Here is a 27,556-nt window from a genome sequence, read left to right on the forward strand (position 1 = left end):
ACCCGCACGCGTTGCAGTTGCGGTTGCCCGTGGGGCAGCTCCCCGCGGCCTAGCTTCTTAGGGTACCAGGTCCCGCCGCCCGACCGAGTCCCCGCGGGTCGGGGGCTGGACTTCGGCGAGGGGCGGTCCCCACTCGCGCCCGCCCCGGCCCTGTCCCCGCCCCTCCCGCTCCGCGCCCCGCCCAGCGGCCCAGGAGGCCGGGCTGCAGCGAGGGGGCGGCGGCCGCCGCGGTGACAGCCGCTCCCCGCCCCGCAGCCCGCCACGTCCCTCACGTAGCGCCCGACCGAGCACTGAGCGGCGACCTGGCGCCGGGGCTCCGGCTCCTCCGGCGGGCTGGGCATGAAGCTGGTGCGGCTGCTGCGCGGAGCCGCCTCGGCCGGCCCGGGCCCGGGGCTGCGCGCCGCCGGCCCCCGCTCCAGCCGCAGCCTTACCTCCGACTCGGGCTCCGGGCCGGCGCCCGAACGCGGCGTTCCGGGCCAGGTGGACTTCTACGCGCGCTTCTCGCCGTCCCCGCTCTCCATGAAGCAGTTCCTGGACTTCGGTGAGTGCGGCCCGCGCGCCAGGCCTTCGTGCGCCGCCCCGGCGGGGAGCTGGGGCCGCGGACCCGGGCCGGCCGGCGCGGGGTCCTCGCGCTTCGGGCGCACCCCTTCTGCTTCGGGTTCCGCCCCCAGCGCCCTAGGGACTTCCTTCCTCGGGGAAAATGCCGGCGCCTACCACCGGGGTAAACAACCGAGGCATGTGGCTTTTTACGGTGTATTGTTGAAAGCCAACCAGCAGGGCCGCAGGCTGAATGAGCTCCCGCCTTTCCGCGCACGTGTGCAGGTGCGCGCTCGCGTCCGGGCCCCTTCCGAGCAGCCGAGCTCGAGCCCCGGTGGGAGCCCAGGGCCTGACACCTCCGGGAATCGCGTTTGGAGCCCACAGAGTGATAATAAATGCCCAGTTTTGCATATGATAATAGAATTGGTGTGATGATAGGGAAAGCAGATTATAAGTGGCTCTGTGTTTCTCAGAATGTTTCCCTTGGCAGTGGCCTAAGAGTGTTTCTGCTAACAGCACATTCATTTCATCAGCTGCAAAGCGCTTGAGCATGTGTACAGAGCGTGATTAGGAGATGCTCTGGTGTTTACCACATTTTACCCTGGTTTTCTCTAGAAGGCGTGCAACAGATTGCAGAAGGAATTGCAAAGTTAAACGCTTCACTTTGACTTCCCATACGGGGGTAATGAGGGGAAAAGGGAAAACTCTTAACACAAACTTTAATGAAGTCATAAAATTTGAGTAGAAAAAGTTATCTTCTGCCTTGTGAGTGTGATTAGGTCACTAACGTCACTAGTGGGCTTGAAAGATACCTGCATGGATGGCAACTTTATCTTAAAACTGTGGTTTACAGTAGCAAAATTTTTGGCTCAAAGCCTTCGGTTTTTTGTTTTTACTTTAAAATGACTTTAGTTTGATGAAGGTGAATTTGGTCTTGTTAGAAAGTAGGCCATGAAAACATCTTCACAAGAAGATGTTTTCCTTTAATACCATAATTTCTACTATTAACAATCTGGTTTTTGCTAAGGTTGTCTCTGCTACAGTAGCAAGATTAGTGAGTTTAAATTGCATTATTGTTCTGGGCAAGGTGTCTCAGACCTGTAATCCTAATACTCTGGGAGTCCGAAGTGGGAGGATTACTTGAGGCCAGGAGTTCGAGACCAGCCTGAGCAAGAGCAAGACTATGTCTCTACAAAAAAATAGAAAAATTAGCCAGGCATGGTGGCAGTACCTGTACTCCCAGCTACTCAGAAGGCTGAGGCAGAAGGATCGCTTGAGCCCAGGAGTTTGGGGTTGTAGTGAACTATGATGAGACCACTGCAGTCTAGCTTGAATGACAGAGCCAGACTCTGTCTCAAAAAAAAATGTATTATTGAAATAATAAGACCTTTTATTTTAACTTTAAATGGAGCTGCTTGCCAAAGGCCATTCTGTAACTATGCTGTTTAGTATCATGATAGAGGAGTGGAGAAAGGGGCAAGTGACTTTCCAGGAATCAGATGATTGAATGGGACCTACCCAAAGATGGTTGCTTAATAGGCGATGGTGATTTTTGCTCTCTGTTGCCTGAAAGCCCTCCTCTGCACTTACTCTTTGCTTAGGGTAATTAGTGTTAGTGGTTCTATATAGAATCAGTGGATCTTCTCATGCACATGTCAGAATTTCCCTGTTTAGTCTTTTGAAATGAATTTATTTTTTAAGGCTAATCAAATGAAGCAGTGGGAGTGGAGAAGGAACAAAGAAATTTGTAACTGTTTGTGATTAATTAGTTCTAAACAGCACTGCACTTGTTGGACCAGCCTAAAATTTCCCTGTTTCTTAGACAGGTATTCACTCTTTTTAAACCTGGAGTTAGGAAACAGATTTTCTAAATGATAACAGCAACAAGGTATACAGAATAGGTTTTCCCAGGTTCTACTATTAATTAGACTCTGAGCATTGCTCAGACATGCATAGGTACCTTAGTTCTAAGATGAGTGATCACTGTAAGGATGCAGGTAACGGAGACATGAAAGTATCTTAATTGTTGCACACCACCATTGGAATGTCAGGAATTGGAATGTCATTCTGGACGTTTATAACTTGAGATTAGGTTATTTCATCCTTTCCAACCCTCTGGCATGAGTATCTTTGCCTCCTATTCCCTGCACTTTTAGGGTGATTGCACCTTGCCAGCTAACTCCGTATTTCTTCTCCCTGCCTCCTGGTTTCTGTTGCCTTATGCCTTCTACTTACTGCTTTCTTCATCGTGTTTGGTTGCAGGATCGGTGGATGCTTGTGAAAAGACTTCATTTATGTTTCTGCGGCAAGAGTTGCCTGTCAGATTGGCAAATATAATGAAAGAAATAAGCCTCCTTCCAGATAATCTTCTCAGGACGCCATCCGTTCAGTTGGTACAAAGCTGGTAAGATTCCCATCTTTTATTTATGTTTTTTCCTTTTTTGGTGTGTCTGGGCTTATGCCCTGAATTCTTGACTCTACCACTCCTTGATTTTGAGAAAACCAATCAGAACTTCAGAACTGCACTAAATATCAAATTTAAGATTTGTGTCATTAATTCTGCAGGGATCCTATATTATAAGAAAAATATCTACCATTTGCTGATTGCTAGGTATTTATGTATATTACCTTTAATTCCTTCAACAACTCTGCACAGCAGGTATTTTCTCCATTTTACAGACGAGGAAGCTGAGGGACATAGAGGTTTAGTCCTTTGTTTAAGACTATACCACTGATATAGAGCTGAAATTCAAACCCAGATTTGTCTGAATGATGAAATGTATTAAAGGATATATATATTTTTAATAAACTGAATTTATTTTATTGAAGTACATCTTTTTATAAACCACAAAAGTTAAAACGTTTATTCTTCTGTTTCAAAACAATTAAAAGTTATTGGAATCATGTAGAAACTGTGATCTCCCCAAAAATGGGTTGAGGTGTTCAGGATATGCACTCATTTGTGGTCACCTCTATAAGCCTTTGCTGTTAATGTTATTAATTTAAAAGGGTTATTCTCTTAAGCACTACAAATTTCAAACAAAAGAGTTGCCCAGAGTTAAGTCTTAAATGGAAAAAAATTCAGTTGCAAGATGTTTCCCAGTCGTGATTCATAGAAGATCCTAGTTTTCCTTTGTAGTTTGAGAGAGAAGCTGATCTAACCTCAAATTAAAAGGTAAATGAAAGAAGTATGACTGCTATGTATGTGATTATCAGATGCTAACTAGTCTAAGTGTGGAATAGCTATGTCGTTTAAGTGAGACGCATTTGTTTAGGAATTATGATAGAACCCAAAGGAGAAAATATGATATTCTATGGAAGCTTTTTCCTATTTTTAAAAGTTCTTTATTAAAAATGGAATATTCTGCTTTTTGAAATCTGATCTGTGCCTAGCACGTTATAGGTACTCAAATCCCTCTCTCTCTCTCTCTCTCTCTCTCTCTCTCTCTCTCTCTCTCTCTTTCTCTCTCTCTCTCTCTCTCTCTCTCTGAGACACAGTCTTACTCTGTCTCTCAGGCTAGAGTGCAGTGGTGGGATCACAGCTCACTGCAACCTACAACTCCTGGGCTGTAAGCCATCCTCCTGCCTTAGTCTCCCAAGTAGGTGGGACTATAGGTGTGTGCCACCACATCCGGCTAATTTTTAAATTTTTTTTAGAGACAGGGTCTTGCAGTATTGCTCGGGCTAGTCAAATATCTCTTGAATAAAAAGCATAGTTTTTCTTGCCAGTGAAAAGAAAATTAAGGGTTAAAGCAAAACAGCAGTTATCAGAAGCACTTGACTTTGGAATGCAGTGATACATATTGCTTGTCAGGAATAGCTTTCCAAACCAACATGGATTTACAGACTTTCAAAACACTTTCATTGCTCTTGGATGCCTGCTAAGTTAGGGCAGTTGTTGATAAAGTACTTACAAGCCAAGTGGACCTTCCACTGTTGAAGAAAGTAATTGGATGGTAGCAAGGTATTTTTAGCTCTGGCCCTGCAGTGCCATTGTACTTGGCTGCATGACCACAAGAAAATCATTTGGCCTTCCTCATTTTGCTTGTTACTTAACAGGTGCTTTGCTACTTTTAATTGTTAAAGGAATTAAAAACCTACATTTTCATGACTTTTCTGCTCAAAAGAACTGTGTGGTAGATTGTAGGCTTTTAATAAATATTTGTTGACTGGACACAAACAGCTAAAATTAAGGTTTTGAAGCATAGGCATTTAAATTAGATTCTTAAAGCAAAATAGGCTGGCCTCACTTTACTGATACTATTAAGTCATTTATCCTAAGATCACATAGTTATTGGTAACAGATTCAGTTATTAATGATCATCAATATTTGTACTATAAATTTAAAAACTATTTTAGGAGATAGAACTTAAAAAAGAGTAGGAAATTTTAAATTCTTAAACCAAATTTGACCTGCACTTTGGGGAGAAAATATACACCTTCTACTACTTTGTTCCCAGCACTTCGTGCAAATGTGAATGGGTATAAAATTCCTACTTCAACCATAATTTATAGCAGTACTCTAAATTAAAAATTATAAAATGCTAAAAATAGCTTTTGAACTAATTTTCACAACACTAAACCTTCAGAATGTAAAAGAACAAACTTCTCCTATTGATTTGCATTTTAGGTATATCCAGAGTCTTCAGGAGCTTCTTGATTTTAAGGACAAAAGTGCTGAGGATGCTAAAGCAGTTTATGAGTAAGTTCACAGTTTTGAGTGCAATTTTTGTGTCCTTTAAACATCATATAAAAAATGTAAATGTCTTTAGCTTCAATCTGCTGGAGGGTCACTTTAGGGAAATTGATTAACATTTAGGTTCTTACTGCTTTGAAACATACGGTAATATATACATGTATAGCAGCTCATACGGGCAAGGCAAATAACATAAATCAGTAAATTGGACTGGGCATAAGAAATGCTTCGTGTTCCTCTGTATATAACAAAAGACAAAGTTTAAGTGTGACGATAAGCTTAAGTCTAGACGTGGCCTTAGTGCCACTTGGACTGTTAACCCTGGAGAGTACTTACTCCCAAAGGACAGCCACCTTCAGCTCTAGCTGATCATTGCCATGTGAGAATGCTGTCCAGATCATCTGATTTTTTCTGATTTTAAAGAAAAGCTGTTTGTTTAGATTTTTAATGTAAAATCTCCCAATTTTGAAAGATTGGCAACTAATTAAAAAATTTTTTAAAACACAGAAGGCCTATACAAACACGATTGTGGCTCTCTAGTTTATGAGCTATGGTCTGTAAAATAATGTAAATAATATGACTGATTTAATAACCAGCATCAGAATCAGTAAACCCACGTAGTCACCTTAGGTAGGCAGTTACTTGCTTATTCTGGTGAATGCTACTCACAACATAATGACCACCTCTTATCCTCAGAGTCTGTTACACATTTTTTGGACTATCTTTAAAGGGGTTGGTAGCACATTTTTTAAACATGATTTTGATCTAAAAATAATATTCATTAAGAGCTTACGCTGTTCCTAGGTATTGAGCAAGCTTTACATGACAGGTTTCATTTAATCCTGAAAACAACTCCATTGAGATAATATTGTTTTTGTACAAAGAAGGTGACTTAAGGTTGTTACGTAGCTCACAAAAAATGATAGGACAGGGATTTGGACCCAGGCTGTCTTACTTAAAAGTTAACGTTATGCTGTTGAACTGTCTGAAGACAGTGATTCAGAGCTGATTCCAGAAAATAAGGTAAGAAGTCAGGCAGAAAGATACAGTTTTGTTTTGTTTTATTTTAAGAGACAGGGTCTTGCTCTGACATCCATGCTGGAGTCCAGTGGCATGAACATAGCTCACTGCAGCCTTGAACTCCTGGGCTCAAGTGGTCCTCCCACCTCAGCCTCTCAAGTAGCTGAGACTACTGGCATAAGCCACATGCCTAGCTAATTTTTTGTAGAGAGAAGGTCTGGCTTTGTTGTCGAAGTTGGTTTTAAACTCTTGGCCTCAAGGGATTCTCCTGCCTCGACCTCCCAAAGTGCTGAGATTACAGGTGTGAGCCACCTAGCTTGGACCAATTTTTTGTTTTTATTTTACTTTATTTTTTTAAGAAAAAAGAGAGAGAAGATAAATGAATAAAGAGATAACTAGAATAATGAGTTGTTTGTTGTTTTTGAAGAGTTTTGTTGGTTGTATTTTGGTCTAACAGTTTGGCTTTGAAGCTAATTACAAACTAGGAATTCCAAAAATGTTTTGAGCAGTGAAAACATCATTAGAATAAGTTAATAGTACTCAAGATGATGACTTTGAATGGGAAAGCACTCATTTGGAAGTGTAAATTCTGATGGGTATGTTGGAAGATTGATTTTGTTATTTCATAATTAAGACTTCTTTCCCCTTTTATTTAGTTCTTTATGTTAACCATGCAACGTCTTATAAGTGACAGAAAGGGAAAGGCTGGATGATTTGAAATTTTGTCTCTTAACAGAACAGTCTACTTTTCTCTTTTGTAAACTCATAGGATGAATGAAATTAGAATTCTATTTTTCTTTTCTAAGTGGTTCTTTCTCTCTTCGAACCCTAGGGGATAGTTCCAAAACAGAGAGGCTTTATTGGCTCATTCATCTTGATTCCTTACAGAGCATGTGTTCCCTAGAAGCGAGTGCTCTGTCTTCTTTTAGCAGAATGTTCCTATAATACCATCCTCATAGTGAGTGCTCAAGTGACCTTAGTTGGTAACAGTTAAAGAAAACCATTAACGTTTTTCAAATTATGTTTTGTGACAGCTTTACTCTTAGAAATCCAAAAAAAAAAAAAAAAGAATTAAATTTCAAAAGTTTTATTTTGGAGGTCCTTATACCTTCATGGATTCAGTATATATTATGATGTGAAATACATTTAAATAAGTGTAGGAAAAAATGCACTGGATATTCCTTTTGCCTATTAGGAAATTCTGCTTACTGTAGTTGGTTAAACTTAAATTTTAGTATGAAATTCACTTGTCAAAATATTTGGCTGTTTTGACAGACGGGTTTGTTTAGCTTTACAGATACCGTGATACGGATCAGGAACCGACACAATGATGTCATTCCCACAATGGCCCAGGGTGTGATTGAATACAAGGAGAGCTTCGGGGTGGATCCCGTCACCAGCCAGAATGTTCAGTACTTTTTGGATCGATTCTACATGAGTCGCATTTCAATTAGAATGTTACTCAATCAGCACTGTAAGTGTCTTGCGTAAAGAGAAGCTAAACAAAATGTACTGGTATTTTTAAAAATCTATTTAGAATACTTCCCTTTGGACAGAACATTTAGGTTTACTTTTTTGCTTATTAAGAAAATTAAATGCAGTGCCATACAAAGAAGGTATTTTTATTGACTGTAAAATGCAATTGAATGTTTATGGAATGCTTATCTTTAAGGAAAATATTTGCTACTATTTGGTACCATATAGAGAAACAGTATTCAAATTTGGAAAAGAGCATTAGGTAGTTTAGCTTATTTTGGTTTTTTTTTTGTGTGTGTGTGTGATAGCTTTATTATTTGGTGGAAAAGACAAAGGAAGTCCCTCTCATCGAAAACACATTGGAAGCATAAATCCAAACTGCAACGTAGTTGAAGTTATTAAAGGTAAATACTTATATTTTCTCCTTTCAAAAAAGATGCAAAAATCAAAATCATTGAGTATTATTTCTTGCTATTAAAACAACTGTTTGTATCATGAAATAAAATGTTAAAATAAATGGGTTTGAAAATGACTTTATAACATTAATTGTGCATTATGTATAGGATGAATATTTTGTTGATATAGTTCTTTGTTTGGCAAAGTTTGGTGATACCATAGAAGGTATCTGTTTTACTTGAAAAAAATTCAAATCCCAACCCCCCCCATCCCCTGCTAATTCCTTATACTAGGAGCAATAATTCATAACAATTTGGTTTGCAACTTTTTACACATTTTTGTACATATACACAATTGTTATTGGTCTAACATTGTTTTTAGAAAATAAGTTGCTTTGTATATTTTTTCTAGAAGTTTACAGATATCTTACCATGTTAATACTTACGGATATACCTCAAGTTTTTGAATGACTATATGGACTGTATCAGTATGTATTAATCCATCTTCCTGTTGAGGTACACTTGGATTGTTTTCATGTTTTTGTATTACTAGCAATACTGTAGTGAACATCCTTAGATATATGCTGACTTTTGCTAGTATTTTAGAAGATGGGATTTCTAGAATTAAAAACATTTAAATACATTCAAATTTTGATACTTCCAAAAAAGTATCAAATAATGGATAAGAGTACCTATTTCCTACCCCTCACCAATTCTAAGTTTTTGTTACATATAGTAATTTTTTTTCTTAAGCCTGTTATTTTTTTTACTTTGCTTATGATGTCTTTTAGCATATAGATGTTTAAATTTTTTTGTAGTTGTATCTGTCGTTCTTTCTTTATGGCTATTAGACTTTGTCATGTCACATTTAGAATTTCTCTAAACTAAGATTATTAAAGTATATTTTCTTCTGTAGAAAGTTTTACATTTTCATTTGTCAGTACTATTGCCATCTTAATGCATGAAACAGAAATAAATTTATTTAATGCCTGTTTTTGTTTTGATTCACACTAGATGGCTATGAAAATGCTAGGCGTCTTTGTGATTTATATTATGTTAACTCTCCTGAACTAGAACTTGGAGAACTAAATGGTAAGCCTGAAATTGCCTTTTCCTCAATGGTTAGTGTTCTGATCACCTGAGAAGGAATGATAAGAATTTAAATTTGTTTTAATAACTTTTAATAAAATTTGTTTTCATCAACTTCATTGTATATGAAGGCTGAAGGAGAGCAATCATGTAAAATATATGTATATGTAAACATATATGAAAGTTAGATTCCTTACGAAAAGCATTTTGGCTTTTTCTGCCCCATATTCCTTATTTTTAATTGCTAACTTTGATTCTTTGCTTATTTTTTATTTTCTGGCTAGTGATAGAAAAAAATGATACTAAGAAAATTGCATTTGACTTTTATATGTCTTTCAATAATGTAAGGTTTGCTGTTTTTCTACTTCCTGAGTTATAAATCATTTTTTATTGTTGAGGAAGTAAAAAGACTGGAGTTGTAAGAGAAGAAAGATGATCATCTATTTGAGAATCTGTTTCTCTCTGATGTTCTCCTTTTTACCCTGATTAATAATGCCTTTCAGACAAAAGGAGTTTAGATGCCTTGAAAGGAAATTGATGAGTCTTTTTCCTAGAGGCATTGGTAGTTTGACAGAGAAAAAAACATTTCCTACGTTAAGATGACACTTTAAGAAGGTGGTGGGAAGAATAAAACTAAATAGACTTTTACTAAGCCATATTCTGGACCTTAGAGTGGAAGAGCAGTGAAGAAGTTACTCAGTTGCAAATAGAATTGCTTGGTGGTTTCTAAAGCTGTATTAACTCTTTGATCTGTGTTGGTACCGTTCAGTAAATAAGAATCACCATGTGCAAATGATAGTTTGGGAACTTGAACTGCTGTGGGCAGCTTCCGGATTTCCCATTCACGTTCCCAGGGGCGAGCTTACTCGGAGGAGAGTCTGATTTATTGGTTGAATTCCAATTCTATGCTATGCCGAGTCTTACTCCTTTGCTCTGCTGAAGGTCTGTTTTACACATTTACCTCTGCCCCTATTAAATGTTTGAAAGTAGAATTAATATCTCTTGAGAAATTGATGCTAGCTCAAATTTTTTTATTCAGCTCTATATCCATAGAAATGCCTGAAATAAAACAGACAATATTCTACCCAGGTGAAGCATTTAGAAAATGGCTTCTTAAAAAAAAAAAGAATGTATTTGTATGAATTGGACTATAGAATTTATAGACTTTTTTTTCTGTTTAAGATTTATTGTATTTTTTCTAGAATTTATAGACTTTAACTCTTCTCTTTGAAGAGTAAAATTCCTATGTGAAGGCTGGGTGATCTTTAAAAAGACTTATGTCCTAGGGAAGACTGGGAGCATGGGTTGGTTAGACAGCTATGCAGGATTGTGAGAAATGACCACAGGACTCTTGTTATTGTCAGTTATAAATGTTTGTGAGTACGGGGTTCAAACACTAATACAGTGAAGAAATTGTGTGGCAGTTCTCCCCCAAATAATACTGTCCTCCACAGTTAATGTTTTCTTTTCATCACTACACAATTTATTCTTAAAAATGCTTTAAGCACATCTCTCTGTACTTTCATATTTTTCTCTTCTGCTCTGTAGCAAAATCACCAGGACAGCCAATACAAGTGGTTTATGTACCATCCCATCTCTATCACATGGTGTTTGAACTTTTCAAGGTTTGTAAAATGGTATTACATAACCTTTACCAGTCCTTTCCTCAGGTTAGGAATCTGCTATGAAAGTCAAATATTCCGCTGGGTTCTCCTGTTTCATTAAAAGATGCAATTTCATGTCAGTATCATGTTGCATTGCAGGAGATCAGCCTTTTGTCAACAGGGACAGCCCCCTCTATGTAGTAGTGAGCTCAAGACTTTGGAGTCAGAAAGGCATGGGGTTGAATCCCAGTTCTGTCACTTTATATGTGTGTGACCTTGGCCAAGTCACTCAACCTCTCTGAACCTCAGTTTCCTCTCCTGTAAAACAAAAATAACACTACCCAGGGTTGTTTTATTTTATTTTTAAGAGATAGGCTCTCACTGTGCTACCCAGGCTGGAGTGTAGTGGTGCAAACAGAGCTCACTGTAACTTCAAACTCCTGGGCTCGAGTGACCCTTCCCACTCACCCTTCTGAGTAGCTGGGACTACAGGCAGTTACTGCAGTGCCTGGCTAGTTTTTTTTTTTATTGTTTTGTAGAGATGAGGTCTCACTATGTTGCCCAGCCTGGACTACCCAGGATTCTATATGAAGACTGTGAATAACATACTAAGTGTCTAATACAATGGCAGCATATTATAGGTGCTCAATACAGTTAAATTTTTTTATAAAATTTTTTTATAAAACAAAATATTTAGAAGAGTGATTCTCAGCTTTCCACCATCAAAGGATCAAAGTCCCACTGATAAGTCTGCTTATTTTTTTCTTTGAGAAAGTCATTTATATTGACTTGGCTTCTGCTGCTGTTTTTACTCTTTGTAACAAATTCTGAAAACTAAATAAAATTATGAGAGCTTCTCTTCCTGGTTCTTCCCAGAATTGGGAAAAGCTGGGTTGAGAAGGTAAAAAAAAAAAAAAAAAATTATGCTGGTAATATTGAGAGTACCTTTTTTCCACCCAGTGACACTTTCTGGTTAACAATAAAATGGATGAGGAGTGGCATGGATCCCTCTGGCTAAAATGACTGCTGTACATCAGAGGCCTGTAGTCTCTTGTGCTTTGGTTATTGTGTCTTCAGCTAGCAGCAAACTGGAAGAGAGAAGTGGTGGCTTTCAGTCTGATAATGTAAAAGAAAAATAGGCTGAAACACAAGGAAACTGACTGAATATCTCGGAACAGCACCAGAATGCTCTTTTGTTCTATGACAAAAAGAATGTAACTAATACCTTACAAAAATCTTACTATCAAAGAGGTTAAGTGAATAGTGATTGGCACTTAAAGGGTAAAAACTAATTTTTTTTCACTGAAATTTCAGTCACATAAAGATCTTATGCCCTATTATAGAAGTATTCCATATTATATAACGTAGTTTACATGATCTCACTAACAGCTTTCACCTAACCTTTAAACTGCCTTTGGTAGAAATGGTGGAATCTCCTCAGGCTACTCATTGCTGATTGGTGTGCCAGGGCCACACACCCTTATTTCCAAATTCAGTCCCATCTTTTGCCCTTTGAGTTACATCTAGTCTATCAGTTTCTACTCCAGTGCTACATGTCATGTTGTTTAATGCTCACAATATGTTGGCATTTTGTACCCTGTTTTCTTTAGAAATTGATCAGTTTTGCAATGTAAATATCCTTAGTTTCAAACTAGAGATGAAAGGATTTGTTTCTCCATTACAAGAGGCTCTTGCTGTTAATAACATGAAAAAAATTATTTTCTCTTAAATTTATGATAATTAAAGTGGTTTTAAAAAAGAGCTGAAACTACATTTTCAAAAATAAATTTTGCCTGTTATTTACTACAATTATAGTGTTTGGACAGAATTTTCTGCTTTATTATAAACTGGTTAAAAGTGTTTTAGAGGTCTGATTTGGGAAAATATGTAGGATTTAGTTGGAATCTTAAAATAATCCTCAAATGCCGTGATAAATTGACGTAAATTTTTTAAAAAGTAACTCTTTAAATATCATTATAAGAATTATGATTTTTTGGCATAGTTCCATTGAATTTAAAACCATAAATAGTGTATATGTATCTGACAGTTATAGTTTCCTTTTTATTTAAAGTTGTGTTTTTAATATGACCATATTTCAGAATGCAATGAGAGCAACCATGGAATACCATGCTGACCAAGGTGTTTACCCCCCGATTCAAGTTCATGTCACACTGGGTAATGAGGATTTGACTGTGAAGGTAAATGTGTTTGTTTGTTTGTTTCTTAATTGATGTACAGGCATGCAAGGATTACCATATGCATAATTTCAAGAAGACATAATTTATTCTCATGGGAAAGAAATCTTGTCTGTAATAGATAATAAGCACATTGCTTCATTTATCTGGCAGATTATAGAATTACCCTTTGAGTCTATTTCTATTCTGGTCCCTAATCAAAGTGTTTCAAGTTAAAGTAAATCCTGGAGACAGGTAATTTAACAGTAATCATGAATTTTTCTTTGATAAGTATGATAAAATCTAAAAATTGGGGTATTTGCAGTGTTATGGAGATAGTACATAATTTTTTAAACAGTACTTTTTCATCTACTTTGTTTTGTTCGATTCTCTTAACAGGTCCTTAATGGGGAGCGCAGGGAATTTTATCCTCAATTTACAGATGAGAAGACTAAGCCACAGTAGTTAGCTCAGGATCACACAGGCAATTTAAATGCCACAGGACAGGAAATCTGTCCTCTGACCCCAGTGCTATGCCTTTGCCACTGCATTGTTCAGATAACCCAGTTTCTTAAGAGGATGATGGTCTTTCTCTTTTTCAAATAATCATTTTTAAAATTTGTATTAAAGTAATAAATATGGAGAATATAAAAATCAAATACATCAGTTCCTGTCCTTTTAGGGGCCTCACTACTCAGATAGTCTTTTAGTTATTTCTTCTGATATTTATCACTGTATTTCTAAGTAGTATTCTGATATTACGATTTCTGAATTTTTTACATTTTAAACAGCAAATACTAGCTTTCTGTTGTGGTGGCTGAGGAGAGCACCTGCTCCCCTCCCCCACCCTAGCCCCAAGTGCCACTTTCCCTGCACCGTTTTCCCAATATCTAAGTTCACATATGGAATTCTAGGTTGCAAATAACAACTTGCAGAATTTTTAAGGCACCAAAGTGCCTGCACCATTTTACATTCCCATCAGCAGTGCATAAAGGTTCCAGTTTTCTATATCCTTGTCAACACTTGTTATTATCTGTCTTTTGACACCAATTTTAAAGGTGTAAAATTCAGTGGATTTTATTATATTCACCAGTTGTGCACCGTCACCGCAGTCTGATTTCCATTGCTTGAGGTCATCCATCATTGCATGGATCAAGGTCCACTAGTCTTGTAGGCACTCAGCAGAGATTCCTTCTGTGCTGGTGAATGGGCTTTGCTTAGAAAATCTGTCTATTTGATATAAAGAAGGATTCATAATGATACCACATTTCCGCTCCTATGTATGTACCCTAAAGGACTGAACAGGTATTCAAGCAGAAACTTAGATATGAATCCTTATTTATTTATTTTTTGAGACAGGGTCTAATTCTGTCGCCTGGGCTAGAGTGCAGTGGCACAGTCATACCTCACTGCAACCTCAAACTCCTGGGCTCAAATGATCCCCTAGCTCAGCTTCCCAAGTAGCTGGGGACAACAGGCGTGTCCCACCACACCCATCTCTTTTTTCTATTTTTTGTAGACAGGGTCTTACTATGTTGCCTAGGCTGGTCTTGAACTCCCGGCTTCAAGTGATTCTCCCACCTCCACCTCCCTAGGATTACAGGCATGAGTCACCCCACCTGGGCTCACACCTATGCTTAAAGCAGCACTATTCACAATAGTCAAAAAGTGAAAACAAGCCAAATGTTCATCAGCTAAGAATGAATAAACAAAATGTGGTATATCCATACAATGGAATATTATTTGGCCACAAAAGGAAGGAAGTGTTGATATATGCTGCAAGATGGATGTTACAACATTGAAAATATTATGTTAAGTGAAAGAAGCCTAAATGCCCAGAAGAGGCAAATATATAGGGACAGAAAGCAGACTGGTGGTTGCTTGGGGGTATGATAGCTAAGGGATCCAGGGTTTCTTTCTGAGATGATAAAAATATTCTAAAATATTTTTGTGGGGTGGGGAGAATAGGGGAATGCCTGACTGCTCCCCCAGTATTCTAAGATTGACTATGGTAATGGTTGCACATATCTGTAAATACATTAAAAACCATTGAATTATATACTTAAAATGCATGCATTATATGGTATGTAAATTATATTTCAATATAGCTATTTAAAATAGAAAGGCTTGTAAGGGTCTTTAAAAGACTGTTCTAGAAGCCACTATAAAAGCCTTACCTGTATTAATGGCTCTGCCTCCACCTACTGCTCCTCCATCCACGGTCACATGAATGCACCTACTCTTGCATCTCTCTGCAGGTTTCTTCATAGAGCTTTCATCCCCATCACTCCAGACTTTCCAAATCAAGGCCTGGGTGCCTTGATTCTTTAGACTTTCCAAATCAAGGCCTGGGTGGTTTTCCCCACATTCTTTTAGCTTGTTCAAATTATTGACAGTTTTTACCTTTTACTTCTCTGCTAAAAATCCTACAGATAAGTTGTTTTTTTCTGTCTTACAACCCTAGCTGCTCTTTCAGATTCTGTATTTGGGCTATATTCCATAAATAATATAAGTGTTATAGCCATACGTCTTTTAAATTAAAATTTAAATGTCTTGGTTCATTCACTGTTGTTGATTTTATAAACTTAACAGTGAAAATGCTGTTGGCTAAGAAACTTCAGGAGCTCTGGGTGAATACTGGGTGAGTGAATGTCCTGGCTTCAGGGCTCTCATCAAGTCAGAAGTGGTTCATTTCCTCCAGGCCTGAAATTCACATGAATTAGCCCAGGGAGCCCAGTGTTACAGGAAACAGGAAGTTAGGGATGGCAGCTCTTGGTTAGATGACATTGAGAAGTGGTGATTTTGTGCACTGAGAAGAAAACTTAAACTAATTGGCAAACTTCCTTTCCTCAGCCTTCCTGTTGATATGACTTATCTCTGTCATAATCTCTTTTCCTTGGCACTGGCTTATGTTTACGTGATTCTAGTTTTTTGTTTTTTTTTTTTCCTCTACAAATAATATTAGTCAGGTTTCTTGTTTAGTTTTCACCTCCCTATATATATATTTGTCATCAGAGTGCCATTCTTTGTGCCTTAAATATATACAGACCAAATGTCTGTCCCTCCCATCGTTCCCTCCTTCCTTTTCCCGAAGAACTCACAGCCTCTGATGATCTCTTATGGCTCTCTTGAAAACTCTTTTGACCACTTTAAATCTGCTGGCTCTGGTTTATTGTTTTGTTGGCTGCAGAACAAAATAGGCAAAATAGGTTGCCTTTATCAGTTTTTAACTGTTTTCCTGCGGTTCTATTTGCCCCTTTACCTCTGGTAAGCTGAGGCTTCCCACAGTCCCCTTGTCCTCTGCCCACCTTCCACTCTTTTTCCATACAGCCCACAGCTGGACCCACTTGCCATGTTGGTATAGTCGCTCTGGCCGTGAGGCTAAGGAAAACCAGGAAGTAGTTATTCAAATCTACCTTTTAATCTTAATAGCTATTCTAATATAATAATGTTTACTTAATATTTACAGAACACCCACACTTACTCATGTTACCAGCAAAATGTACAGCAGATCATTGGAGTAAAGGATGAATAATTAACAAATTGATGGAACTTCAAAAATACCCAGAGCTCTTTATTCATCCTACTAAAATAAATTGCTTTACAGGACTTTGAATTCATAGCCAAGAACAATTTCAAGCATAATGGTACATATAAGTTCTTTAAAAAGTCCTTTTGTATACTTTTATATGGTAATTACTTGATTTTAGAGACATTAGAGGCAGATCTTCAAATGGTATTTCAAGGAAGATTTTTTAATTTTAAAATTAAAATAGCTATATAATTTTATTATAGAGGTTATATATATACACTATAAAGACTTTTAAAGAATAAAGACTCAACTATAAGCCATTCAGCCTATTGACTTGTAATACATATCCTGTGCTATTTTAATCTATCTATACGTCTAGTTACATATATTAAAAATTTTATATATGACAACTGCATTCATGTTATAGTCTGTAGATAAATTTAAGTTTTGTGACAAAGGAAAGTGACTACAGTAGATTAGGAATATAAGCTGTACAATAGCTAGGAAAATAAGTCCATGTTAACTGAAGGAAAACAATGAAAATAATATGTAAATAAATTATAAAATTCAATCTACTATATGTTTATTTGCGTTGAAAAATGGTATAAAGACATATGTACTTACAAACTCATCAGAAGTTGTCTGGGGTTCTGTGATGTCAGATTGCTTGCAGATGAGAACACAATGAAATGGCGTTCTGTTTTTTTCCTCCCCAAAAAGGAAAATTACACTTTTTTCTATATTAAAAGTAATTATGAAAAAAATTCAGAAACAGAAAACCCCCAAAAAGAAAAGAAAATCACTCATTCCATAGACAATAAAATTATATATTTCATACTTTTTTATAATATAATTTTTATAAAATTAGAATTTTATAAACATTTCTTCTTAACTTGCTTTTTCCTGCTTAACAATGTTTTGCAGATATCTCTCCTACCGATATATATAGTTCTATGTAATATTTAATTAGTGATTAAATAGTATTCTATTTTAGAATGTACTTTTAGTTTATTTAAGTAATCCATTTAGGTTTTTTTTTCAATTTTAGTTATTCTATATAGATCTGTGATAGATGTTATCATACATTGTTTGCATACTTTGGTGCTTATTTTCTTAGGATGAGTTTCTGGAAGTGACATTGTTGGGTCAAAGGGTACATGCATTTTTAGTTTGATTCTAGTCACCACATTGCCACCAGAAAGGAATAACAAATTTTTTGTTACATCGAAGGTAGGCTTAGCTTGTGTCCAGTTCTGTGCTATAATGCATTGCTAATGAGACTTTGAAAAATACACAGAGCCACATCAGTATTATGATGGGTTTTATTATGTATTAGAATTTCATATATTAGAGGAGTTGTGTTAGGTCCATTAGTGAGGGAAATGTTTATATTTGCTACTTGGATTGTGTGATATTCATTTCCAAAAGCAATACTTTCTCACCAGCAGTTAAACTGTTATGCTGTGAATATACATTGGTATTTTGTTGTTTGGGGAACTTGGTCATAGAGCATGATCCATTCTTATCTTAGATGAGTGACCGAGGAGGTGGTGTACCTTTGAGGAAAATTGACAGACTCTTCAACTATATGTATTCAACTGCACCCCGGCCTCGTGTTGAGACATCTCGCGCAGTACCCCTGGTATGTGATCGAGAAATAGTGTATGTATTTCTGTGAATTGCCTTCAGCAGGCTCTGGCTGCCACATAAATTAGCTAAGCCACTGTGTAGGGTGATCCACAAGGGAGAAGGGAAGCTGTTAAAAACAAACACTTTTCTATAAATTTAAACAAGCTTTGGAACACTTTTTTTTTTAATTGAAATGGGCATAAGACAAAGATTATTATTTTGGAGTTATTGTTGCCAAGTTTGATAGTCTTATAGCAGTGGTTTTCCTGGGGTGATAAACCATATTTTGATATGCTATTTTTTTTTTGAGACAGAGTCTCACTCTGTTGCCCAGGCTAGAGTGAGTGCCATGGGGTCAGCCTAGCTCACAGCAACCTCAAACTCCTGGGCTCAAGCAATCCTACTGCCTCAGCCTCCCGAGTAGCTGGGACTACAGGCATGTGCCACCATGCCCGGCTAATTTTTTCTATATATATTAGTTGGCCAATTAATTTTTTTCTATTTATAGTAGAGACGGGGTCTCGCTCTTGCTCAGGCTGGTTTCGAACTCCTGACCTCTAGCAATCCACCTGCCTCGGCCTCCCAGAGTGCTAGGATTATTGGCATGAGCCACCACGCCCAGCCTTGATATGCTATTTCTAATGGCAAGAATAAATTACTGGTTTTTACTAGTATTTGGTCAACACTAATGTAATCTTTAGTATTGACTTTCTTAAGTATTTATAATTAGAAAGATCTCCTATTCTAGACTCAGAAATAACGTTCTGATTTTTTTAATTACCAACCTGAAATCGACTCAAATCATAATTGTTTTGAAGGTGTTTTTATTGATTTTAGTGTCATCTATTTTCAGGTTTAATAAGATCAACTTTTGAACTGACTCCATCTTTATCTTTATCCTCCAACTTCCCAAAAAAGCACTTTGCCAAATTTTTGCCCTATAATTCTGGAATTCTGGAAGGAACTCTATTCTTCCAGACTTTGAAACTTCTCTGGCATATCCACTGGAGTTAAGCATGATGGACTATAGTATAAGATGAATCTATTTTAGACCCTTTCCTAGGAAGTTATTAGCAGGACTTTATTCTGTTTTCCCCCAGCAATTTAGATATCATTAGTTTATTATAAAAGAGAGACATGGAAATTATTTACATGATAGATTTCAGAACTTTAGTGGAATGAGCAGCTGCCGGTTGATGCCATTTCAATAGTGATTTATTTCAGTCTGCATACTTTCCAAGAATGTCACCATCTTTAAATAGGAAATAATCCTTGTTGTCTAGAACTACTTTGATGCCTCTATATTCTGGGAGAAGAACTTTATCTCTGACTTTCACACTAACTGTTTAAATCCCTCCACCCTTTCCTTTAGAACCTGATCCAACAGCTACTACTGTTGCTATTGTTGCTTGCTATACTTTTCCTTGGAATTTTTCTGGAAAAATTGTTGGTTAAAAATTCTGTTGGTTACAGTTTCGGCTGCACGCCTTTCAAGCACTGCTCAGTCAAAGACTGGAAAAACTTTCTAAATACTTGTCCAGCCATGACTCCAGCTGCTGCTGCTGCTGCAAGGAGAGACCCCAAGACTTTATTCTAATAGTTTTATCTGTTGCATAGTACAAACCCTGTGGCTGCAGCTCTAATACAATTTGAAATGATTGCTTTAGTAATGTGCTTCTCCAACTGAGATATGTGGCTTCCAGGAACAGGCATTCACATGCCAGGAGCAGGCAGACAATGTTAAATGACAAGCATCTTCTTAGAATTATAATTGTACTCTAAAAAGTAGGGAGAGATGCTGCTTTTGTAGTAAACAAATATTATAGAATTTTTGTGGACAGTGGTGTAGTGAACTAGTCCAGACTCTGAAACTATCTGGTTCCATTCCTGACCCCACTACATCTTAGCTTTGTAGCCTTGGGAAAATTAGTGACCTCTCATGCCACAGTTTCCCCAACTTGAAAAATGGAGTTATCGTGAGGATTGCGTAAGTTAATATACATAGAAGTGCTTTTTATAGTGCCTGGCACATAGTAAATGCCATGCAAGTATTTGGTTTTTTAGGATGCAAAATTTATTGAGTTTTTAAGAAAATATGCCTAACATGAAACAGGCTCCTGCATACATCTGTGCAGCCTTAGCCAAAGTTTAGACTGTTAATGGTATTAAGCTCTTGCAGAGTATCATGACCACTTTGCAGGTGGAGCCAATCAGCAAGTGCTGGGGTAGCTGGAGAATGGCTGCCCAATATCCACAGGAGTGGCCATCTGGTCCACCTGAATACTGAGCGCTTCCTCCATGTGGATGTCTTCTGGTGGCCATTGTCATGGACAGGATATCCTCAAACTCTAAGCCCGTTCAGAGAGGAGCATCTACATGTGTCTCTTCCAGACCTCCTTCTCATCAGTTCTCCAATTTTGTTCTTTCCAAGTCCCCAGCCATGCAGCCAACAACCTGTTTGCCACTGCCCATCCTGGAAGGATTTTCTTTCACCACTGTCTTTCAGCCCCTGAGAGGGGTTGTAGTGAAGGGCAGTCCACTTTGGGCTGGTGTTAGCATGTTGGGTAGATCCATCTGTGGACTAGGCCCATGCTGTTTTTCTTCTCTGTTACTTTTTTTTTTAATTTATTTATTTTCCAAAGTTCATATCTTGAAGTTCTCTATTACTTAGTTGTAGGGGAAGCCCAGTGAGTCCACAGGTGTGGTCAGAGGAGAAACAGTGATAAACTAGGTCAGGTACCACGGGAGCCTGGGCTACCTGCTCATACAGTTTTCTTGTGGCCACTTCTGGAACCAGTTAATGTATCAGTCAGAGCCAGAACAGGAAAGAGATAGCTCACTCAAATTATAATTCAAGGAAGGTTTATTTACAAAAAAATTAATTGCATAGATGTAGCTAGGGATAGTACAGGACCCAGTGCTGGCAGCAGCAGAGCCCTCACCACCCTGGATCAAACGAAGTCTGAAGAATCCAGAAGAAGGGAATGTTGCAGAGTAGCTGCTTCCTCTCAAGGGGCCCAGCCTGCCCCAGGCAGCCTCACAGGGAAGGACCCAGGGGAATGAATACCCTGCCTTGCCTCCCCCTGAACTGTTGCTGGGTTCTCCAGGACCTGCTGGAAGCAGAGGGCATGGGAATCCATTGACATAATCCCTTCAGGTCAGCCTCCCAGGGCAGGGAGAAGTATGGAAATTGGATAGTTGATTTGTAGGGGCAAACAGAAACTGATTAGAAAAGTCAAGTAATAATTGGTAGAGGCAGGTAAAGTTGGAGCCTGGGTTTGTTAATAGCACTCTGATTCCTGAGTCTACATAAAATCTCAACTAACATGCTGTATGGGATGTCATTGGACATATAACTTGGTAAGAAAAACCATTTTTACATTTATCCAAATGTTTTGCATTAAAGAATTGGTAGGATTTGTCCAGGAAAAGGAGGAGGCCATTCCAGACACTGGGAACAGAGAGAACTGACACAGAAGTGGCATGTTTAAGGAGCTAAGTGCAGGGGATGTCGTTTCGCCAGACTGGAAAGTGGGAGGCCGAGACCTGATCTTGTTAGGTCTAGAAAGCTCTTTTTAGAAGCTTGGATTTTTATCTCTAAGTCAATGGGGTGAGGGTGATGGGAGTGGTCGTGTGCTTTGAAGATTTTTAAGCAGGGACGTGACCTGTCGGCGAGATGTAAGAAAGTAGACCTGTTACAGGTCTCTCCAGGTTCAGAGCACAGGCTGGAAATTTTATGGTATGAAGTCATGAGATGTATTTATTAGGCTGCAACGAGACTTTTTCTACTTTTGCCCCTAAAAGAGGTAATGTGTTTTATATGATATTGCCAAAACCAGTATTGGGATGCCTTAGAGCAGGGCAGCGAGGAAAAAGCAAACTGATTTTTCTGGACCACCACAAATTATATCCACCACTTCATCACTGTCAATACTTACATATTAGCAAATCTCCTAGATGCAGGATCTGAGAGCCCTGGGATACTCTGGCATTTGTCTTTATTAGAAAAGTAGTTCGATGTGTGTGGCTGTCTGAATAGAATTTTGTTTTTCTTATCAAACAGGCTGGTTTTGGTTATGGATTACCCATATCACGTCTGTATGCGCAATACTTCCAAGGTGACCTAAAGCTATATTCCCTGGAGGGTTATGGGACAGATGCAGTTATCTACATTAAGGTAATAACTATAGTCTTCTTGACTTAATAGTGTTTCTTTTGATGACACGAAAAAAATGCCAGTATCTAACTGTAATGAAATTTAACTCTGCCTCATGCTATTTAAAGGCAAAAAAATTATGGTTTTACACATGGGATCCTGTCCATGTGGAGAGATGGTCCTCTTGACTATGGGAATCATCCTGTCATGATCGGGACTATGATCGTTAATAGGAAAAAAATTGCGTTAAAGTAGAGAATCATACAAAGTTATATATCATACAAATATCATTTTTATTTTTTATCCATTTATTTTTTTAGAGACAGGGTCTCACTCTGTCACCCAGACTGGAGCACAGTGGCTTGCTCATAGCTCACTGCGACCTCGAACTCTTGGGTTCAAGTGATCTTCCTGCATCAACATCCCGAGTAGCTGGGACTACAGGCATGCACCAGCATGCCTAGCTAATTTTTTTTTTTTGCCTAGCTAATTTTTTTTTTTTTAAGAGATGGAGTCTTGCTATGCAAATTTAATTTTAACTTAAAACACCTGAATGGACATTGACCCACCAATCTTTTGATGTATTTACTGCTAAGGCCTTTTCCTTGTATATGTGTCTACAGATTGGAGTGTCACATTGTCTTTCTTGCAGAAGTGATACTTAACAATGTATCATTTTAGTTTCTTTAAACAAACAGATGCATAGTCCTTTTGAATTTTATGCATTCCTTTACAAATGTTTTCTGACTCTGATTTGATAGCAATTTTTATATGTCTTTCCTTTGTGAATTTTTCCAAAGCATTCATCTTAGTTTTCAAAGAAGCTGTCACTTTTTTTGTTCTTTGTTTACATAATAATAAAATTTTATGATTATAATGGCAGATGTAACTGCATAAACAGATTTGGAAACAATCACAGGTGACTCTTGGGAAGCCTATAGCTTACCTGGTGGGAGCAGAAGCACTTAGCCTCCTGGCCTGAAATATTCATTGTGTTTACAGAGGGATCAGTATATATTTACAGGGATGGCAGAAGCACTGGGCCCCATCAGTCCTCTTGGTTGGTTAAGGGGTGGGCTGTTGGTGCATAATTATTAGTGATGCTAGTTTCTTATTCTGGCCACTAGATGGCGCCTATTTTATAGGAAATACTGAAGAATTTATATGGGAGAAAATAAATTTATCTGAAAAGGTTAAATTCTTTCTAGATAATAGTTTTCTTTAACCATGTCACTTGAGAGGAACTTAAAAAGGGCAATATCAGTGCAACATTTTTATCACCAAATTAACGTTTTGATCCAGCCTATGGATCAAGAAATCCTGGGATATTTAAAGAGAATATAATATATAGGTAAAAGGTTTTTAGTTTCATTTTAGAAAAAATAGAAGACAAGAAGTCTTAAAGAATCATTAAAATCATCAACATCAAAGACTTTACTTAACATTATCAGACTGAAATTTCTGGTTCAATATATGGCCTGAGGTTGAAATTCTATTAAAAAATCCTAAATGTAGTTTTACCCAGGTTCCAGTGATTTGCAGGAAGCTGAAATAGAACAGTGGACTAATGGTAATGATATATTGTAAACATGAAATCATGTGTGATATAGAAATCACATGTACTGTGACTGAAATTGGAGACAGGAGGAGAAGACACAGGATCAAACCCAGAGCCAAGAATTATTTATACTAAAGCCAAAGTGCCTTATATATTTATGTTTTATATTTATTGATAATAATAATTTATAAAAGTACAGTAACTATGCTGAAATAAATAGTATTTCTTCTAATAAATAATTAAAATAGATTTCATTGAATGTATGTACACATATTAAGGTATATATGTCAATTTTTTTATGCTTTTATATTTAACCAGCTTTTTCAGTTAGCCAACTTCTGGTCTGGGTCATGTGCTTTGTGTAAAATTTCAATCCAGCAGCTTCCAGGATGGCTGGGGAATTACTGCATGCAACAAACTCAATCAGCATGCACATTAATCAGTGCCATAGATTTAGTAACTAGCACATTTCAAATATATACCCTATTTAAGAGTGTATTTAGTGTTATGATTAATAAGGTATCGGTATTGTTTAATTTACAGTAACCTTTTTGCCATTGTCTGTTTTCTCAAATAATGAATTCTTAAAAATGCCAGACATATAAGTCCTGATTTTTCCTTTCTTTTCTTTTTTTCCCCCAGGCTCTGTCAACAGAATCCATAGAAAGACTCCCGGTGTACAACAAAGCCGCCTGGAAGCATTACAACACCAACCACGAGGCTGACGACTGGTGCATCCCCAGCAGAGAACCAAAAGACATGACGACATTCCGCAGTGCCTAGATATGCATGGGACACCTGGGAAACCCAAATGTGGTTTTCGTATTCAATTTGGAAGGGATGGTGTTCAGAACCACATTATACCAAATACTTCATGTGTCATTTTCACAGTTAACTATGTGGGTAGAATAAATGGAAACTGAATTCCATTTGTACCTGTTAAACCACCTGAACTGAAGGACGAAATTGTACCTATTTTACACTTATATTTTCACAGTTAATTGAACATATTTTTAAACTATGGTAGTTTTGGTCAACTTTCCTCTTTATGGTAGACTTCAGAAGCGTGGAAGTCTTTGGATTTTTACAGAAAACTGTGTAGTTTTTTTAAGAAATACTTTCACTTATGTCTGCTAGAAACGTTTTCTAAATAATATGGATTAGCTGGTTAGCTATCTTTTTGTTATTTGGAGGAATTCTGCCATCCTTTATGTGGCAGTGACCACTGTAACAGGGTGGTCTTTGTGTGTACCAGAGCTTCATTTATCGGACTGCCAGTAAAGCAGAAAACGGTCACCCTGTAGTATAGAACCAGCCACCTCTACATGCATTGTCTTAGCTCTTAATTTATCATTTTAAAATTTTATTGTAAAGGAATGTGATCTGTAGCTCCCTATGGATCTAAGCCAAGATCACAGGGCGTCTATTTTGAATGTGTTTGTGATTAAGGCAAGATGACATTTTTATATTAAAAACAAGCAAACAAACTAGCAACTACTAAAATAGAGAAGAAATCGGGGGCAAAGCAGTGAGTCCCAAAAACTTAATTGATTACTGAGATTACCTGGGAAACTTTTGAAAAAGTAGAGTTTTTCTGGGTCCTACTCCAGACACACTGAGTCAGAATCTCTAGGGACAGGAATCTCAATTTTTAAAACACTTCCTAGATGAGTTGAAAACCTAGCCTGGTTAGGGAACCACTCTTTTAACATGAATAGTATGACATAACATTTGCTAAAGTAACAGAGTGATCTTTAGGTTTCAGTTTCCACCTATTTAAAGGTCATATTCCTAGACTGTAGGAGAAGCGAGCTGAATCTCGGGCCTGGTGCAATTAGCAGCAGCAGAACACAGTGACTACAGGCGGCCAAGGGGTTAGAATCATAAGTACACAAATCTTGACAAAGAACATATGTCTCCTAAAAATATCCAGATCTTACTATCACGGACAAGTCAGCTTGGGTTTATCACAGCAATCCTTTGCATATTCATATTGTGATTTGTAGTTTCCAAATACTTTGACATATGACAACTCTATTGGTCTTCAAAACAAAGCGATACAGAGTGGGTGGTGTCACCGTTTTTCACTGAGAATGTTGCTCAGAATTGGAGCCGGAGCCTAAGCTGTATCTGCGGATCACGTCATCAGCCGGCACGTCTGGGAGACTATGAAGTTTAGAGACTATGTTTTTAGGCACACCTCATCTTCAGGTGACAGGGAATTACATTGGAAATAAATTTTAAAGTCAGTAAAAATGCAAATGTTCAAAGAACAGCTTCGCCACTTACATGGGGGAGTTTTATTTCTCTGGAAAATACATTGAGTTGAAACACCTCATTCTTGGAAGGATTTTGTGAGATTAACAATGCCATATAAGTTTATAGATTGGAAGGGGTATGGAAGGGCAGGTAGAGCAGTCCCTCATGTCCAGTGTCCTGAGCCTCAGAGGATGTGTTGTCTGCTCAGGGCTTCTTGGCTAATGAGACCCAGTGTTGGGGGGAAAAAAAAGATATCTTATCCAACCTACTGTTCCTTAATGATGGATTTTGTGAAAGACAATAGCATATGTTAATGGGTGATTTATAGTAGTTCAATGTGTGATCATTTTTTAGCTTTAAATGATACTTTTCTTGTCGATGATGAAGTATTTTAGAATCCTTTGAATCTAAATGTCCACTCTTTCTTAAGTGAGACATTTGTCCAACTAACATAAACTTGATGTTTTTACTTATGAAATATTCTTCCCTTCTGAAGAAAATTAAAGCTTTTCCCTCTTTAAGAGCAAAGAAATGGTGTTTTAAAGGAAAAGTGAAATTATTTTCCTTTAGCTTTCTTTTTAAGGCATAACAGCTTCTTAGTCCGTTACTGTGGTAATGGACCGAAAATTACATACAAAAGTATTCTTGGAGAGCTTGCTCCTAGTTGGTTTTAAATCATTGTGCTATCTGAAAGGTTTTTAGATTCTACCTGAGCTGTTTTGTCCACCAGCATTAATGTGATGCAGTTTAGTTGTAAAAATATACTGAAGGACAGAAGTGGATACTAAGTGATTTTTATAACCTGGGCAGTTTAATGAATGTGCCAATGTTTTTTAGGAAGGGATAGCAAAAATATTCTGCCCTATACTTAAAATACTGGCTGGATTTTGATGTCTTCATACTTAATAGTGATCACTTTCTTGCACTGTGAAGTTTTTACATGAAGATGTTGAAGTCTACCATATTATTTTATAAAATGTTTTCTGTATGGCAATAAACTGAAAACATGGATCAATTCTTACTTTGAAAATAAACTGAGTCAATTTAGGTTTTTAAAAATATAATCATGTCTTTTAAATAGAAGTTTCTTCAGCCATCAAGGCTCAACCTTCTGTAAACATTCAAAAACTGTAGCTAGGTGGCTGGCACTAAATTTCATTATCTTCAATTGAGGAACCATTATGAACTTAGATTTCCAATATGTGTATTCTAATAGAGAAAGCAAGAGGTAGAGTTTGTATGGCCTGAGTTATCCTAGATTTTCATCATCCAAACATACCATAGATGACTGACTGACTGCATAAATGAAGATCTTCTGTTGTGTGATTTTGAAAGGCTATAAATAAATTTGAAGTTTGAATAACTTTTCACAGTAAAGTAATTGTAAGAATGGTCTTAATTTAACCAACATTACCTGCTGTCTACCCCAGT

At 37.6% G+C, this 27,556-nt stretch overlaps 1 protein-coding gene, 1 long non-coding RNA gene and 1 pseudogene across 3 annotated transcripts in view; 1 reads left to right on the plus strand and 2 right to left on the minus strand.

Moving 5' to 3' along the window:
- LOC142872356 (uncharacterized) overlaps positions 1-546 on the minus strand; it is a 33,416-nt gene extending 32,870 nt beyond the window's left edge. The window contains exon 1 of the long non-coding RNA XR_012920567.1: positions 432-546. This is a non-coding gene — a long non-coding RNA (uncharacterized LOC142872356). The remainder of the gene's footprint in view (positions 1-431) is intronic.
- On the plus strand, positions 218-27,502 carry PDK1 (pyruvate dehydrogenase kinase 1). 2 transcript variants are annotated; one of them, XM_012781946.2, is made up of 11 exons: positions 220-541; positions 2,800-2,941; positions 5,168-5,239; positions 7,543-7,727; positions 8,038-8,133; positions 9,139-9,216; positions 10,762-10,838; positions 12,917-13,015; positions 18,055-18,165; positions 22,216-22,329; positions 24,509-27,502. In XM_012781946.2, exons 1-11 carry the CDS (start codon positions 340-342, stop codon positions 24,647-24,649), a joined length of 1,317 nt encoding a protein of 438 aa, XP_012637400.1. In that variant the 5' UTR covers positions 220-339; the 3' UTR covers positions 24,650-27,502. The 2 variants fall into 2 exon arrangements, with proteins under 2 accessions (XP_075861771.1, XP_012637400.1); XM_076005656.1 differs by lacking the exon at positions 18,055-18,165 and having other exon boundaries at positions 218-541.
- LOC142872355 (10 kDa heat shock protein, mitochondrial pseudogene) lies at positions 19,373-19,697 on the minus strand (annotated as a pseudogene).
- Positions 27,503-27,556: the final 54 nt, after the last annotated feature.

Source organism: Microcebus murinus, chromosome 8 (assembly GCF_040939455.1).
Source record: "Microcebus murinus isolate Inina chromosome 8, M.murinus_Inina_mat1.0, whole genome shotgun sequence".
Lineage (NCBI taxonomy): Eukaryota > Metazoa > Chordata > Mammalia > Primates > Cheirogaleidae > Microcebus > Microcebus murinus.

Bases quoted from the DNA above. Each gene is read 5' to 3' on its own strand.
- PDK1 (XM_012781946.2), top strand. From the start codon at position 340: ATGAAGCTGGTGCGGCTGCTGCGCGGAGCCGCCTCGGCCGGCCCGGGC. The intron at 5,240-7,542 runs GTAAGTTCACAG...GGGTTTGTTTAG, and splicing joins GATGCTAAAGCAGTTTATGA to CTTTACAGATACCGTGATAC. The intron at 13,016-18,054 runs GTAAATGTGTTT...TTCTTATCTTAG, and splicing joins ATGAGGATTTGACTGTGAAG to ATGAGTGACCGAGGAGGTGG.